General features: G+C 48.4%; 1 protein-coding gene across 1 annotated transcript in view; it reads right to left on the reverse strand.

Annotated features, from left to right (window-relative positions):
- PDE10A (phosphodiesterase 10A) overlaps window positions 1–14871 on the reverse strand; it is a 348967-nt gene extending 334096 nt beyond the window's left edge. Inside the window, exon 1 of the mRNA XM_047859675.1 lies at window positions 14749–14871. Within this exon, the coding sequence (XP_047715631.1) occupies window positions 14749–14797 (49 nt within the window). The 5' untranslated portion in view covers window positions 14798–14871. The remainder of the gene's footprint in view (window positions 1–14748) is intronic.
- Between the last annotated feature and the right edge of the window lie 1788 nt (window positions 14872–16659).

Below are 16659 nucleotides of genomic sequence, written 5' to 3' on the forward strand. Positions count from 1 at the left end.
CGCCAGCACCCCTGCCCCCCAGGGTGACTGTGCACCCAAAGCTGTGTCTCTCTAAGGAGACTATCAGAAGCTTGTGTTGTGTGTGTGTGTGTGTGTGTGTGTGTGTGTGTGTGTGTGTGTGAGAGAGAGAGAGAGAGAGAGAGAGAGAGAGAGAGAGAGACACTACACTAAAATAATCCAACTATTATGATAGGGAAAAATAGGATAAAATAGGCAGGGGGGGAAAGGTTGGGACCTGAGGTCCCTGGGTGGAGAAAAACACATTTTGGAACAATGCTGGGAGGGTCTGACCACTGCAGACCCCCTCAAGGGTAAGGTTCCTCTCCAGCATGAAACAGATCCCACCTACTCCCCCTCAGGTTCCCCTCAGGAATTTGACAAAAGATCTAACTAAAAATAAGAAATAGGCCATGAAACATATGACCCACAAGGAATGATATGGCCATAGACCAGCCCTCATACAAACGAGATGAGCCAATCGGGAATGGACCTCCCAGCACCCAGAGCTATCAAGCCAATAAGGGTGGGACCTGGGAAGGAACAAGAGGGAAGGGAGGTGGGAGGGCCTACCAGAACCTTCTAAAACAAGGACCCTTGCCTATAGTCTGAAGGCATTCACTTTTGAATGTCCCCTCTTTATAAAGAGAGCTTTCCTCAGAAACTGCTTGTAAGAGTAACCAGATGACAGATTAATATATATATATATATAAATATAAATATTTATTTATTTATTTATTTATTTATTTATTTATTTATTTTGAGAGAAAGAGAACACTTGAGCAGGGGAGCGAAGGAGACAGAGAATCCCAGGCGCTGGCAGCTCAGAGCCTGATATGGGACTCGAACACATGAACCATTAGATCATGACCAGAGCCAAAACCAAGAGTCAGACACAACTGAATGAGCCCCCCAGATGCCCTGGATTTACCAGATTTACCAGGATATTTCAAAGTAGTCATAGATATGTTCACAGAACTAAAGGATGCCATGATTGAAGAAGGAAGGGAAGGTGTGGTGATGTTGCATCACATCTAGAGCACCAATAAAGAAAGAGAAATTATGGAAAAGAACCAGGTGGAAACTAGAGAGCTGAAAAGCACAATAAAAACTTGGTCAGGAGCCGAACAGAACATATGAACTGGCAAGAGAAAGAATTAGCAAACTTGAGGATAGACTGATAGAGATTTTGTAAGCGGAAGGACAGAGAGAAAAAAAGAATAAGGAAAATGAACAGAGCCTCGAAGAAAAGTGGGGTATCATTTAGCACACCAACACACGTATAAAGGAAGCACCAGAAGGATGGAAAACAGAAGAAAAAAACATTCAAATTCATAAACGTTCCCAATTTATTGAAGGACAATAACCAATTACCTACATCCCTAGAAAGCTGGATGAACTCCAAATCTGCTAAACTCAGAGACTTAGAGACAGACATATCCAGTAAAAACATTAAATGTCAAAGACAAGGAGAAAATCTTGAAAATAAGAGAAAAACAATGCGCATCCAAGGGAACCCCAGTAAGGGGACAGCTGACTTCTCAGCAGAAGCAATGGAGGCCAGAGGGCGGTGGAACAACATCTTCGAAGTGCTTGAAGGAGAACAAAACCGTCAACAAAGAATTCAATTCACAGGAAAGGTATACTTCAAAAATAAAGGGGAAACAAAAACTTTCTCTACGGCAAAAACTGGGATAATTTGTTGCGACCAGACCCATTTCATGAGAAATACTAAAGAATGTTCTTTAGGCAGAATATCATAATTCTAATCCACATGAGCAAAGACCACTGGTAAAAGGAATTATATAATTATAGGAGACACTATAAATGCATGTTTTTCTCCTTTCTTAGGTCCCCTATAAAGCATGAAATAGTTTTATAAAAAGTTTTATAAAATAAGTATACAGTCTGTTGTTGAGCCTGTAACATATAAAAATAGAATAGAACCATCATGTATTTGCCAATAATAGTAGAAAAGAAACGAAGTCGGGGGCAGAGTTGTAATTGCTAAGGAAACGACAGGTGGTAAAGTAATAATAATAAGGAAGTAGGTTTGGGTTTGTAATACAATAGATGTAATACGTATAACCATACCATAACAAAGGGGGAAAGGGAACAGAGCTATATAGGAGCAACAGTCCTACATATCACAGGAATTAAGCTAGTATAAATTTGAAGCTGCTTCTGATAAGATATATGTGCTATGCCCTGGAGCAACCACTAAAATGTAACTCAAAAATATAGAGTGGCCACCTCACCCTGATGAGGATGACGATGATCAAAACAAAACGAAAACAAAAACAAAAACAACAAAAGCAAAAACAAACCCCAGAAAATGGCAACGGTTGACAAGGATGTGGAGAGACTGAAGGCTTTGGTCATTGCTGGTGGAAATGTAAAATATGATGCCAGCTGCTATAGACAATGACACAGCAAGTTTTCAAGACTTTAAACAGTTCTACTTCTGTGTATACGTCTGAAAGAAGTGGGTGCGGGGATTCAAACAGATATTTGTACACCCATGCTTTTAGCCTCATGCACAACAGCCACAAGGCGGAAGCAACCCAAGGGCCTGCTGATGGATGGATAGATAAATAAATGGTGATGTATACTCACAATGAAACACCATTCAGAATGGCTGACCTGGCAAATTTTATGTTATGTATATTTTACCACAATAAAAAAAGAATTGTGTTTAGAGGTGAAAAGATACAAAGAAAACATGCCATCCTTACTCGGTCACCACTCCTACTGACAGCAGTGAGTACTGGTTCCCATCAGCCCTTTAGAATAACACCTAAGAGAACTCTTTTATTCCTCAGGCTTGGCTTTATAAAATTAATGTCATGAAGTGAGTCCCTCTTTTCTCTTCAAACTCCCAACCTCCTACTATTCCCCCCACCCGCATTTCCTTAGTATCTAACGGAATTTTAAGTGGTGTGCATCTCTCTCCTAAACACCAATGAGATTATTCAATAATAACACTCGTTGCTCAAGGCACCTTTGGTTGAGCAGTCACAGGAGAAGCAGGGGACTCCTTGAATCTAGTTATCAATCTCCTCTGTCTCTGCAGGAACACTTAGGTTAAGCTTTAAATTCTAGTTCCTTTCCCAGTGTTGTGAAAGGTGAAAACTGAAAAAAATAACCCTAATAATGGCTACTGCCTAAGGTGAAGGCAGGCAACCTAGACCGGTGCCATATAAAAGGAATACTACTTGTAATCACAAATGAGAGACATAGCCTGATATAGTAGAAAGAGTGACAGGTTTGAAATCATAAAGACAAAAACAGAGTGAAAATCATCATTAATGAGATTAAAGCTCTACATTAGAAAATACTCATTCAGTGTCAAAGAGTATAGAAAAAGAGAAATTAAAAAATATATATATATAAAAAGATAAATAGAAGAGACATGAGATATATAGAAAACAAAAAAGGAAAATGGCAAGCTATAATAAATCCAACTATATTAATAATCACATTAAATGTAAATGGATTAAACAATCCAATTGAAAGGCAGAGGTTGAGTGCATGAAAAACAAAACATAACCCACCGATTTGTTGTCTACAGAAGACACATTTTAGACTCAGATACAAATAGTTTTAAAGTGAAAGATTGAAAAACATGCATCAGGCAAACAGCAACCACCGGAAAGCAGAAGGGACTGTAATAATAGCAAAGTAGACTTTAAAACAAACAAACAACAATGTTCCTAGAGATAAAGAGGGACATTTTATAATGATGGAAAGTTCAACCCATCAGAAAGCTGTAACAATTACAAAGATATATGTACCTAATGACAGAGCATTAAAATACACGAAACAAAAACTGACAGAATTGAAGACAGAAATGGGAAAATTCAACAATAATAGTTAAAGACTTCAATACCCCAATTTCAATAATGGATACAACAATAAGACAGAAGATCAACAGGGAAATAGAAGAATAACAGTATAAACCAACTAGATCTAACCAATTTGTACAGAACACTTCACCTAATGGCAGCAGACTACAGTCTTCCTCAAGGGCACTGGAAACATTCTGCAGGATAGACCATCTGCTAGGCCATAAAACAACCTCAATAAGTTCAAAAGAATACAAATGCTGGAAAGTATTTTCTCTGGCCACAGTGGAATGAAATCAGAAATCAAGAACATGGAGAAATTCAGGAAACCCACAAATAGGAGAAAAGTAAACAACACACTCCCAAACAATCAAGGGGTCAAAGAAGAAATAAAAAGGAAATTGGAAAATACTTCCAGATGAATGAAAATAAAGACACAACATACCAAAACTTATGGGTGCAGCTAATGTGGTGCTTGGAGGGAAATTTATAGCCTAGATCAATAAAGCAGAAAGGTCTCAAATCAGTAACCTAAGCTTCCACCTTAAGACGTAAGAAAAAGAAGAGTCAACTGCACCTGAAGAAGAGAATCACAAAGATTAGGGTGGAGATCACTAACATGGAGAACAGAAAGAGAATATAGGAAATCAGTGAAGCCAAACACTGGTACACAAATGTTCATAACAGCGTTATTCACAATAGCCAAAAGGTGGAAATAACCCAAATGTCCCTTAGTTGATGAATGGACAGAAAAAATGGGGCATATTCCTAAAATGGGGGAATTATTCATCCATAAAAGGGAATGAGATACTGACACCCGTGCTCAGTGAAAAATGACAGACAGAAAAGACACACACAATGTCGTCCCGTTCACACGGACATCCAGAACGGGAAAATCTATAGAGCAGACTCCTGGTTGTTTAGGGATGTGGGACAGAGAGGGGGCAAGGGCATGTGGTATGGAGCTAAAGGGCATGAGATTTCTTTTTGAAGTAATAAAAATATTCTAAGACCCACCATGGTGAGGATTGCGCATACCCATGAATACAGCCAAACCTATGAAGCTCTGTGTTTCTATGGGTGAATTATACCTAAATAGAGCTGCTTTAAAAAATATATAACCTCACTTAGAGGCTCCTGACGTTAGCACATACACAGCATATGTATACGCACAGTACCTTTTTGAGGTCACATCATATGGAATATGAGAAAATCTAGGGTCTGGGGCCTGGGTGGCTCAGTCAGTTGAGTGTCCAAGTCTTGATTTTGACTCAGGTCGTGAACCCAGGATTGTGGGATCAAGTCCTGCATCGCGCTGAGTGTGGAGCCTGCTTAGGATCCTCTGTCTCTCTCTCTCTCTCTCCCTCTCTCTCTCTCTCTCTGCCCCTCCTCATCCCACTCATGATCTCTATTTCTCTCTAAGAAAAAAGAAAAAAAAAAGAAAATCTGGGGGCAAGAAATTAAAATGCCATTTATCACCCAATATATTATATAGATGGGGCATTGGAAAGAATTAGATTTGAATTTAAACGATCTTTTGCTGCAGAGTACATGGTGTATCCTATGCAGTTTTATTTATGCCTAGTTTTATAAGGATCATCCTTGGCCTCCAATTGTACTTGGAATGAAATCCCAAGTACAATTCTTCCAAGTAGATTTAGCAAGTCTACCATCACAGGAAGTGTTTTATCATCAGCTTATCTTCGACTTCAAAATAACATTTAAATCATGCAACTTACCAGTGTCCTTGTACCCCTAGAAGGACCTCTGAGGAAGAAGTCACTGGTTCGTATTTAAAGGAGTCTTTCTCTCAGCTAGAGAATGAGATCGTCACGCTGATGACCGGACAGGTAGATACCAGGGAGTGAAAGTGACACGTCTGAAGCATTTGTTGATGCAAGGTGGTTGGGAGATTGTAGGGTATTCGACTTATTTGGGATGACACTGGCACCTGTCAATATTATAGCCAGGAGGACAGGGACAGAGGTCCCGTTGGTAGTGCTGAACCCTTTTGTGCCCGTAGGTTGGGGGGACCCAGTCGAATGCCCTGCCTATTGGAATAAACAGATCGTTATGAGGCACCCCTCTGTTCCAGGCAGACAGAAGGAGCGGTATTTTGTTCAGCAAGGTCCTGACTTCAGAAGCCTGGGAGTGCACGCCTAGGACTACAGGGAAGCTTGCAGAACAGCCACCTGTGTGGGCGCCACCGACACAGACCGTCCACCTCAGTCGCGGCTGGTTCCGTGCCTTCTGCAGGGGTGTCCCCGTCGTCCTCTGATCGCGAGCGGAACCGAACAGCCCGCGATCTGAGTCACTCTCACGGCTCTTCACACGTTCTCAGACTCAGTTGAATACTAAACCTCGCACTCTGCCGGCCACTGGGCAGTTCTGTTCCAATTAAGCTTGGATACGCGGTTTTCTTTGATTCTTACCAAAACTGTTGTGTTGAATTTCTCACACGTTCTGACACCGTGCCTGGTAGCGGGCAGACAGGCATCAATAGATGGGTTTCTACCAGCAGGAAAGTCAGAGTCTGGAGAGGGGGAGACATCAATAGCTGCAGAATACCAAGACATGTGAGAGCGAACTGTCTTGGTGTCAGGAGGGGGGGATGATCTACGCGTCCTGCATGCGTGTGCCTGTGCAGCGGGCTCTGGGGAGACTTCGCGGACTTGAGAGGAATCTAGAAGAATGACTGCCAGAGAAACGCCAGGAGAGAAATTCTGCAGGCAGCGGGTCCTCCCACGCTGGCAAGAAGATGCGAGGCGGGGAACCCGCGGGCAGCCTGGCCCTGGGTCCTGCAGGTCAGGTGCAAGGGGGCGGGCGGGGAGGAGGACGGCGCCAGATCAGCTGTGTTAGCGTATTTTCCTACTTTCCGTCAAGGGGCAAACACTGCCGGGGCCCCTGGTGGGTGGGGCTACCTCAGGGTCAGGGTCAGGGTCAGGTTCCGGTGAATTCAGAACATGCCCCGCGGCACAGTCAGCCTGCGGATCAACTCCATGTGCAGTTAAGTGCCAAAGAAAGCCATGAAAGCAGAAAGCAGGTACATTTTTAAAATGTAGCTTCCTAAAAACTCCCTGCCCTTTCTCCACTTCCTCCTGACGGCGACCACTTTTAACTTACAATGAAGCCAGGCCGCGTTCCCGGCTTGCTGACGTCAATGGGCTTTTCGCCTGAGTAAGGACCTCACCGCGGACCCGAGGGGACTGATTCTAATCTCCGGCACGTGGGCTGGCCGCATCCCTGCAAACCTGGTCGGCCAGCCAGCACACCCAGAAGTGGGACAGCGCTGCCCTCCTAGGGCCTACGCGCACACACAAGCCCGGCAAAGAAGAAGGAGATGTCCTGTAACGTTTCAGAAATCTGCTTGTCAAGACACGGCCGGTTAAGATCCACGCATTCGTGGGGGGAGAGTGACAGCGTGCGGCCCGCTCCCGAGTGTGCCAAGCTGACAAGCGTCACAAAATTCAAAGGAACAGAAGTAGAACAAGACCAAGGCGGCCGTCCGTCACGCACCGGGGACCGGAGCTGGCAGCCAGCCGGTCCCCCTGGAGACGGCTGCGGTTCCCAAGTCCTGTGAGGGAGCTCGGCCGGTCCGGGGCCAGGTCCTGCGATGCTCCCTCTCACTGTCTCATCTGCACCACAATCAGGTGAGCATAAGGCCTCTGACCTCACTCCGAAGGATCTAACTCCCAGGACCGCGACTCGCCCTGGGAAAGGTCAACCGCTGAAAACAGGTCGGTGATCACCCACTGCCAGAATCTTTATTAAGTAAAAAGAAATTTTTTTAATGTTTATTGTATTTTTGAGACAGAGAGAGAGAGCGAGCACACGAGCGGGGGAGGAGCAGACAGAGAGGGAGACACTGAATCCGAAGCAGGCTCCAGGCTCTGAGCTGTGAGCACAGAGTCCGACGCGGGGCTCGAACCCACGAACCGTGAGATCATGACCTGAGCGGAAGTAGGTGCTTAACCGACTGCATCACCCTGGAGCCCCTTATTTTTTTATTCCAAAGAAACGTCTGGAAGCCCACTGGTCTTCAACGTGCCCGCACAGCCTGAAATGCTTCGGGCGGATCAGCTGCAGTCTTTTTTGAGTAAAATGCACCTGTTTCACAGACTCACAAAAAACAAACTCACTTTGGAGAAGGAAGGTTGTGTTGTGTTGCAGAGGCCAGGTTCTTGGGTTGTTTGCGAGCTTGCAAATAATTATTTCTGGTTATTCAGACAGACAAAACCGTCACCACCCCTCGAGTGGAAGAGTGTAACTCTAACTGCCGTCACACTGCCTTACACCCGACGTGGGGTCCAGGACAACAGGGCCGTGTTCCTTCCTTTAGAGGGACTATCGTGGGGCTTCTGCAGCTGCCATATTGGGCTGATATCGTTGCTGCCTTAGCCTCACGCAGGCGTGGTGAGGGACAAAATCATGCATGTCACGGCACCAGGTCTGAGAGCCAGTAGAAGGTCGTGTGGGTGAAGCCATAAGAACACAAAGGTGACACATGCCTAGGTGGCCCTTGGCCGCTTACTTGCTGTTCATTCACTGTTTCCCCTTCATGAGTTCCAACGAAAGACAGTGCATAGTGGAGATCGTACATCAGCTCAAAGCTTTCAAAAGCGAGTTCAAGAGTTGTTGCAGACAAGACGCTAAATCCTCACGCATGCTGATCTGATCTCTTCGGGGAACACGGATATGAAACATTACCCGCTCGAACGCTCAGAAACCGTCCAGTTCCCTCTGACTCCAAAGATCACACTGGACCTCGCTCTTTGCTGTGTAAATCCTGGGCTTGGGCCGAAAGCAACAAAACAGGGTCTCCCGTCTCCCTTTCCCCGTCCCGCCTCTTCTGTACCTCCCGACCGTCACTCCTTCCCGCCGCTGCCTCTCACTCCCTCTGGTGCCCCCTCCCCGACCCTCGCTGATGGCCGTGGGATGGCGTGGGGGCCGAGAAGCCCACTGGGGCCCATCCAGCCCGTCTCTCCTTGCGTTCAAATCCCGCGGGGTTCTTGAAGATGGACTGCTGCTGGCTGGACCCACCGCCGTGAGGATGTGATTTCCCAAGCCGCAAAGTCAGATCGTCCAGAATGGACGGAACCACCTGCTGCAGGAGTAGCCAAGTCATGGAAAACGCAGCTTCTGGCATTTTCTCTCACATAAACCCAAACATATTCGCACACGTGTACCAGGGAGGGAGTAAACGCAGCATCGGCAGCGTCACACAGCACCCCATGTTGTCCCTAACAGAGAAATTCCGTATATGTTTGGGAACGGGTTCAAGTCTGCGGGCTCCGGGCCAGCAAACGCCGTGGGTGTTGTTGGCTGCGGTCCTGGGACGCCCACTGCCAAACGAGCAGACTCGCGCAACAGCAACGGCTTTGGAGGGACCTGCTTTGCCCCCCCCCCCCCGCCAAAGAAAGGGGGAGCAGCGTGGTGACCAGGAAAGAAAGGGGGGGGGGCCGGGGCACCCACTTCAATTGTAAACCACCAACGTCAGGTCCAAACAGGGAGCGTGTGGCGAGGATAACTTCAAGGAAAGCTGGCGGCAAACACAGTAGGACGGGCACGTCCCTGCCACCGCGGCTTTCTTTGAACGAGGTCCCTTCCAAGAAGAGTTCACACAGAGTTTACACGAAGTACCCTATTTGTCACAACTAAAACCCCCGAGAGGCATTTGTGTCCCGACCGTCACACCTGTAAATCCGCCAACGTGCCGACCGTTGAAGAGGGCACATCCATCCATGTGCTGTGATCCACAGCAAAAACCCTGCTGATTAGGTTTTGTGCGTGGGTGTCACAGAACAGGAAATGCCCTTTGTTTTCTGTCTCTCTGAAAAGAGCCAGAGATCAAATACACACACAAAGAGATGCAACACCAAGCAGATGAACGAAAACATCTTTCCCGCTCTGGGCTTGATCATCCCACGCTTTAGGTCAAGGAAGACAAAGCGACACCCTGAAGAGAAATACGACAAATGAGCCCCATCACCTGTCGCTGGAGGTCGACAGCCACCTACACAACTGCGGTGAGCATCCGCGGTTCCCTCGGTCTCCGGGTCAACCCGATTCTGTCTCTGCCCTCGAAATCCTCTCCTTTTTATTTCTTTTTAATATTTTAAATGTTTATTTGTTTTGAGGGACAGAGCACGAGCAGGGGAAGGGGAGAGGGAGACGGACACACAGAATCCGAAGCAGGCTCCGGGCTCCGAGCTGTCAGCACAGAGCCCGACGCGGGGCTCGAACTCACAAACCGTGAGCCCAATGGAGGGCTCGAACTCATGAACCGCGAGATCATGACCTGAACTGAAGCTGGACGCTTAATGGCTGAACCATCCAGGTGCCCCTAGATCCTCTCCTTTTAAAGGGCATCCCCTTTTCACTGCAGACCCCACTGCCCTCGGTGCCAGGTCTCAAAAGGCAAACCTCCGTCTCAAGGTGGTTCTCTCCCCTGCAGCCCCAGCGCCCAGCACTGCCTGTTTCACAGCACGGTTCTCTCACCACATGAGGGGTCCTGAGCCACCGGCCACCCACCAGGTCCCAGGCGCCCACCCCTGGCCCCCAAGACGGTGCCATTGGGACAGGATTCGGGGAGTCTCTTGAAGGTCTCGGAGACAAACCCTTTTACACGAGGGATGTTGTTTTGGGCTTCGTTAAGTTTCCCCATAGCACCTTAGCATGACCCAAATGCAGCCCAGGTCCTCAGAAAAGACTCCTTGGGGTGGTAAGACATTTCTGTGAATTGGGGGGACTGTTCAAACAATGGGACGGAACATAATTGTGCTATGCCAAATATAACAGTCACTGGGCCTTTAGCTACAAAAGTAGTCATATACAGCTTCTGGTTGTAATTCTTCCAAAGTATAGAGGTTATTACCATTTAGGAAACAGATAATTTTGATGAAAGGCAAGATATGAAGTCTATTCTTTAAAAAGGATTCCATAACTTCAAAAACGGGGCCAATGCCTGTGCACCATTAATGTAATAACTAAAGCAATCATTTACTAAAGGAGGACGGCTTCATTTAAACATTGCAAATTTTACTTCCTTGGGTTCAGATTGAGATTGCTTAGGATAACACAGGTGTGACAAGAGAGGAGGAAGAGAGGACAGAGCCTCGCCTTTCCAAGAACTTGGAGGTAAAAGGAAATGTTTGTCCCCCGAGGGGGCGGCCAGCCTCCTGAACTCTGATAACAGAACTCTAATAACATCAGTGATGGAAACACATCCCAGGAAAATTCGGAGGCAGGGCCGACAAGGTGCCGTGGTTTCAGAAAAGCACATTTTAGGGATGTGTGGCTCTGCAGCGAGGGGAAAAGATGAAGTCTGAGAAGCAAAAGCATTTCTATCACCAGAAACACATCCTCAACCGGGCAGCAAGGGTATCTCAAGGAGGTGAGCTGTGGTCTGGACGAAACACCCTTCAAGACGGTTCTTCCCCTTTGTCTTGTGTGTTCCCTAAGCAAACGTCTGATGACTGTGTTGGCATGTCAGATGTCTCGATAGCAGGAAAGAGTTTTCCATGGATCCCGGGCAGGAGCATTACGAGACGGAACTTCTTGCCATTACAAGTCAATAGATTAGCATTCTAATAAGTACTTAAGGTAGAAGCCTGATGTTACGCAGAATGATTGATCTACAACTAAATGTAGGGATTGGACCAGAGTCAAAGTCACCGTCCCTTCCCGTTTCTATCCTGCCTCAATCCCTAATGATTCACTTTGGCCTCAGTGTTAACATTCCTCCTCGTTATTATGTCCAAGTATAATTAAATCAATACATCTTGCTAGGAGATTCCTGGCAGCCGAGAGGAAAAGGGAAACCTTGGAGGCTAATTAGTTCTCATTACCTACCGAAAGGATCCTTTAGGAACAAGTATTAGGAGACATTAAACTCCTATCTTCATTTACCATCTAGACTTTAAGGAGAAAAAGACTTGTGAATAACAGTTTTACACGGTTTCGTTCAAGGAAACGTGGATTTTTCAAAAGTGTTTTTATAGAATGAAACATTCGTCTTACACTTAACCCCAAGGCTATCCCTATCAGAGCAAGTGATTTAGAATTTAGTTAAGTCTTTCAGGGCGCCTGGATGGCTCTGGCAGGTAACCATCTGACTCTCGATTTCGGCTCAGGTCATGATGTCAAATTCGTGGGATCCAGCCCGTGTCAGGCTCTGGGCTGACGGTGCGGTGCCTGCTTGGGATTCTCTCTCTCTCTCTCTCTCTCTCTGTCTCTCTCTCTCTCTTTCTCTCTTTCTCTGCCCCTCCCCTGCTTGCATGCTCTGTCTCAAAATAAACCAATAAACTTACTTTAAAAAATACCCTTTCCCTCCGGATGCAGAGCAGTGCCACCCCACAGAAGGTGACAGTGCAAATCATCTGCTTCTCTGCTCTCCCACAACTAGCCACTCGCCGCACGCGACTACTGAGCCCTGAGATGTGGCGGTGCGAGTGAGACAGAACACGTTTTAATTTCACTGAATTTTAATGAACTTGAGTAACAACAGTCACACGGGGCAAATGGCTACCCAGCAATGTCAGGGTAAGAACTAATTTGACACCAGAACTGAATTTTGTGGGTGTGCGTGCTGCTCACACCGGTAGCTTCCCGGGGTCGTTCTCCCTTTAAGGCACCTGCCCCGGGAGGGATGAGCAGCCTTTGCCTCTGATCAAGGCTGAACGGAAACATGCCGATTTTGTTCTTGACCCTCCCGCAGGGAGGAGAAAATCTCCCCCTGGCTGCAAGACGTCAGCATTTGCTGCTGGTGAGGTTCAAGCCCGTCTGCCCCCGCCCCATTTTAAACACAAACACGAAACCACTGGACCTCCCCCTCCCCTGTCGGCTATCACCCACTTCTTGGTTCTTTATTTTACTTTTTAATGTTTATTTATTTATTTTAAGAGAGAGAGAAAGAGAGAGAGAGAGAGAGAGAGAATCCCAAGCGTTCTCCATACTGTCAGCACAGAGCCCATCTCGGGGCTTGAACCCAGGAACCGTGAGATCATGACCTGAGCCTAAATCAAAAGGATCCTGAGCCCCCAGGCGACCCCTTTGTTCTTTAAAATGAAGCTCCTGGACCTTTCCTGCCTCCCCTCCTCCTCCCCTTCTGCCCTGGGGCCTCTCAGGCTCTCCCTGCACCGAAGGTCTTGTCAAGGTCACCGGTCTATGTGGGATCCACACCCCCAAGTCCTGCTGCCGGTTCTCCCGTGCATTTGCCAGCCGTTTGCTCTCGCCTCGAAATGCTTCCGCCTCTCGGTTTGGGGGCCACCTTACCCCCCGTCTCCCTCCTGCTCTCGGCCCATTTCTCAGGGGTTCACTGTCAGTGCTCCCTAACCTCACCTTCCACTGTCCGCTCGGCAGCTTGGGGACGTCGGAAAGGCTCCTCCCTCCCAGCACGTCCAAAACAGAGCCCCGTTTCTCCCCTGCCTTGTATCTGCCCTGCCCCGCCCATCAGGACGAAGGGACCCAGGGCAGAAAACCAGAGCAAAAGACAACAGTTCACCAGGAATATTCCTTCTCGCTCTCTCCTCGTACCTCCCTCCGATCGACCAGCTAGGCTCGTCAAGTCAAGGGTATCCTCAAAATCCCCGTTCTCACCCGGTCACCCTGCCGAAGCCGAGGCCGTGCCATTTCTCTGTCTTCCACCTCTGCCTTCCCGCCTGCTGTCCCGAGCACCCTTCAGGTAAGACCAAGCCATCTTCCAAATTTCAAACCGAACCACGTTGCTCTTTTGCTTCAAACCTTCTCATGCTTTCCCGACACATGGAGACCACAACCTGTGGCCTCCAGGGACGCTCCGATCTCGCTCTTTTCTGAACCTGTGCCCTCCCCTCCCCCGTGCCGCCCTGCCCGCCGTGCTGCTCTGCCTTGAACTCACCAACTCACACCTGCCTCCACACTCACCAGCCGGCCCAGAACGCTCTTCCTCCAGGTCCTCGTGGGAGAGCAGAGGTCGTCACAACTGTTCCAGATCCAGCTGGGCCTGGAGTCCCACACTCTTTCCTGACCCTGCTTCACTCCCTTCACTCCCGGAAACTACAACATTTGCTGACTTACCTTCCGTCCTCCAACTAGAATGTGAGCCCGTGGACACAGGGCCCACATCGGGTCCTAACTGGATTCCCAGGACCAAGGATCAAACTTGCACCCGGAGGGGGCTACAGAATATTTCCAGAAGAATGAATGGACATTGCCCCTGGAGCCACTCAGGGCTAAATGGAGTTCTCTGCTGGCCCTATGCAAAGCTCTTCTGGTTTTTATAAATATACAAAAAAAGACAGCCAAGAACTTATAAGCGTGCCCTCTTATAAACATGCCTAAACATACAAACGGATCGCTCTTCAGAATGGTCACCACCTTCTCTACATCAGAGCCGGAGAAAGGCACATTTGTTTTGTATTGTAGGAGCTTTGCCTCCGAGGTTCTAATAGTCGCGTTTCATGAAAAATTTCCGGTCAATTAAGGACTCTGTTGTTGGGTATTTCATTTCACCATAAAAGCCATCAGATGAAAGTAATGTAAATGGTTTTTGTGCTGAAAATACCCTTGTTTGATAGTGATTGAGGACGTCACTCTTCGCTGCAATATTAAAGGACTAGTTCGGCAGTGGGATTAATCAAGAAGGTGCCTGACTTAACTTCAAAATATAAGAGAGATAAAAAGCAAAGTTTAGCGGTCAAGGAAATCCTCAAAAACGCAAGAACAGTTGTAAAAGAGGAAAAAGCCAGCCAGGTGTTTTGGAAATCTCTTGTAAGCCTGCTCGTCCTGAACATCGAGAAGTCCCATATCTTTCCCAATCATGGACAGCTTTCTCGGGTTCTCCACCCGTGAGGCCCCCACTCAGGGTCTCTCCTCAGAGAGAACACCAAGGTGAAGGGCGAGAAGGGTCCCAGGGGGCTCTCTGTACCTGTTGCCTTGCAGGGCTCCAAGCTGCCTTCCGCTGGGTCATCGCCCATCTGCGCCCAGGCGTCCACACTGCTCCTCAGAGTCGGCAAAGTCGGCCCTTTGCTCCCACTCCTCAGTGTGAAGGGAAGACAGCTGGCTGGAAGGGACAATGGGACATGATATTAATGTCGACTGCCCCCGACACGGACCGTTTTCATCAGGAGCGGGGCTCCTCCTGGAAGTCTCCGGTCGCGGACCGTCCGCCTGGGAGATGGGCGTGGTGTGGCCAGGCCTTAAGTGAGTGCCGTCCTGGCTAACAGGGTCTGAGAAACACTTTCCTGGATCCGTACCCCCAGGGGACCGGCCTCACGGTAAAACCAGGAAGGAGCAACTCAGGAGTGCCCCTGGCAGCAGATTCTGGGAAACCGCACCTCCCTGGCAGACCTGGAGCCCGGGCCACCCAGGATGCGAGTTCACGCAAGCAATGCTCGTCTCCGTGGCATCTTCCGAGTCCTTTGCCGTAAAGCAAGAGCGCACTTGCTCCCATAGGGAGAAACCACGGCGTGCTGAAGTTGTATAGCAGCGACCAGGAGACGGCATCTTCGGACATTTTATGGGTTTAATTCAGAAATGTGTGACGGGGAGAGGGGGCGCTTAGCCAGCCCTTTTTCACGAAGGTCATAGAAGCTTGCTCTCGTTAAGGAGGACGATGAGGCTGGGGACCACTGAACATTGAGGGCAGAAGAGCCGGGGGAGGAGCACCGGGGCACAGGCAAGGAGTCAGGAGAGGACAGAGGGGAGACAGAGGCGAGGCTTGGAGACGAGATCATCAAAGCAAACACCACCAGAACTTTGGCAAACACTGGAGCTTCTAAATGTTCCATCCCATCATCCCGGGGCCCCCAGCAGCAGTGCCGAGAGAGGCACGGGAAGGACCCTCCCCAACATGTGTATTTGTGGGGCTGTAACTGTGAGCTCGTGTCTGTGAGCCTCTGTCACTGTCCTTACCTTTCACGCACAACTAGCAGGAGCCAGACGAGGACACAGAGGTCGGAAGTGAACAATCATAGGACAGTCAACGGTAAGTCACTGCTAAGTCCCACGTACAGATGTCAGAATGCTTTACTGGCGGGACAAAGACTTTGGAGACGTAATAAACATTTTGCATCGCGATGTCCCATAAGACCATGAAATCTTTCCCGACAGCTTTACGATGGTATAACTGACACAGAACCAGAACCACAGCACGTGGACAGCTTCTGGCCGGTGTAGACACCTCTGAAACCATCATCAGCACGACATTTAGTCATGACGCTTGCGTGGAAATGAAAACACGAAACGGAGCGAAGACCGCAGTCGGATGCCCTGTGTCTCAGTCTCAGTTTCCGCCCTCCCCACCCATCATGGGACCACCCGCCTCCCGCACCTGCCTCACAGAGTCAAGGAGTACCCACGTGGTCGGACAGGGCTGTTTCGTATTCAGGCCACCCCGTCTGCCCAGAGCCTGTGGGATGGAAACCCAGTAACCAGGAGGCCCGGGCTGCTGGGGGGTGGGGGGAGACCTGGGGGTGCCGGCAGGCCCAGGCTGGCCTCGCCTGAGCCCCCAGCACCCCCGTCCTGCGTGTCAGATCTCCTGTGCGTCCTTCGGACTGCCATATGCTCTGACAGTATCTGGGTCTAGACCACCAGGGCCAGACTTTCTTCCTAAAATAAGAATAGATCGTGGTCAAATTCAACCGTGACAAGTGCAGATAAGATAAATTAAAGGTCGGTGGTAGGTGTCACTCACCATGAAATCCCAGGCAGGTGGGGGCGGTGGGGGGGCGGGGATACAGCCCTACTTTCACCCACATAGCCGGAATGGTGTCCAGGTATCGGGTTTCAGGCATTTAGGGGCCCGTTATCAGACTAGGGGAAAGAGGAATCAAATGGC

The sequence above is a fragment of the Prionailurus viverrinus genome, chromosome B2, assembly GCF_022837055.1.
Source record: "Prionailurus viverrinus isolate Anna chromosome B2, UM_Priviv_1.0, whole genome shotgun sequence".
Taxonomy (NCBI): domain Eukaryota; kingdom Metazoa; phylum Chordata; class Mammalia; order Carnivora; family Felidae; genus Prionailurus; species Prionailurus viverrinus.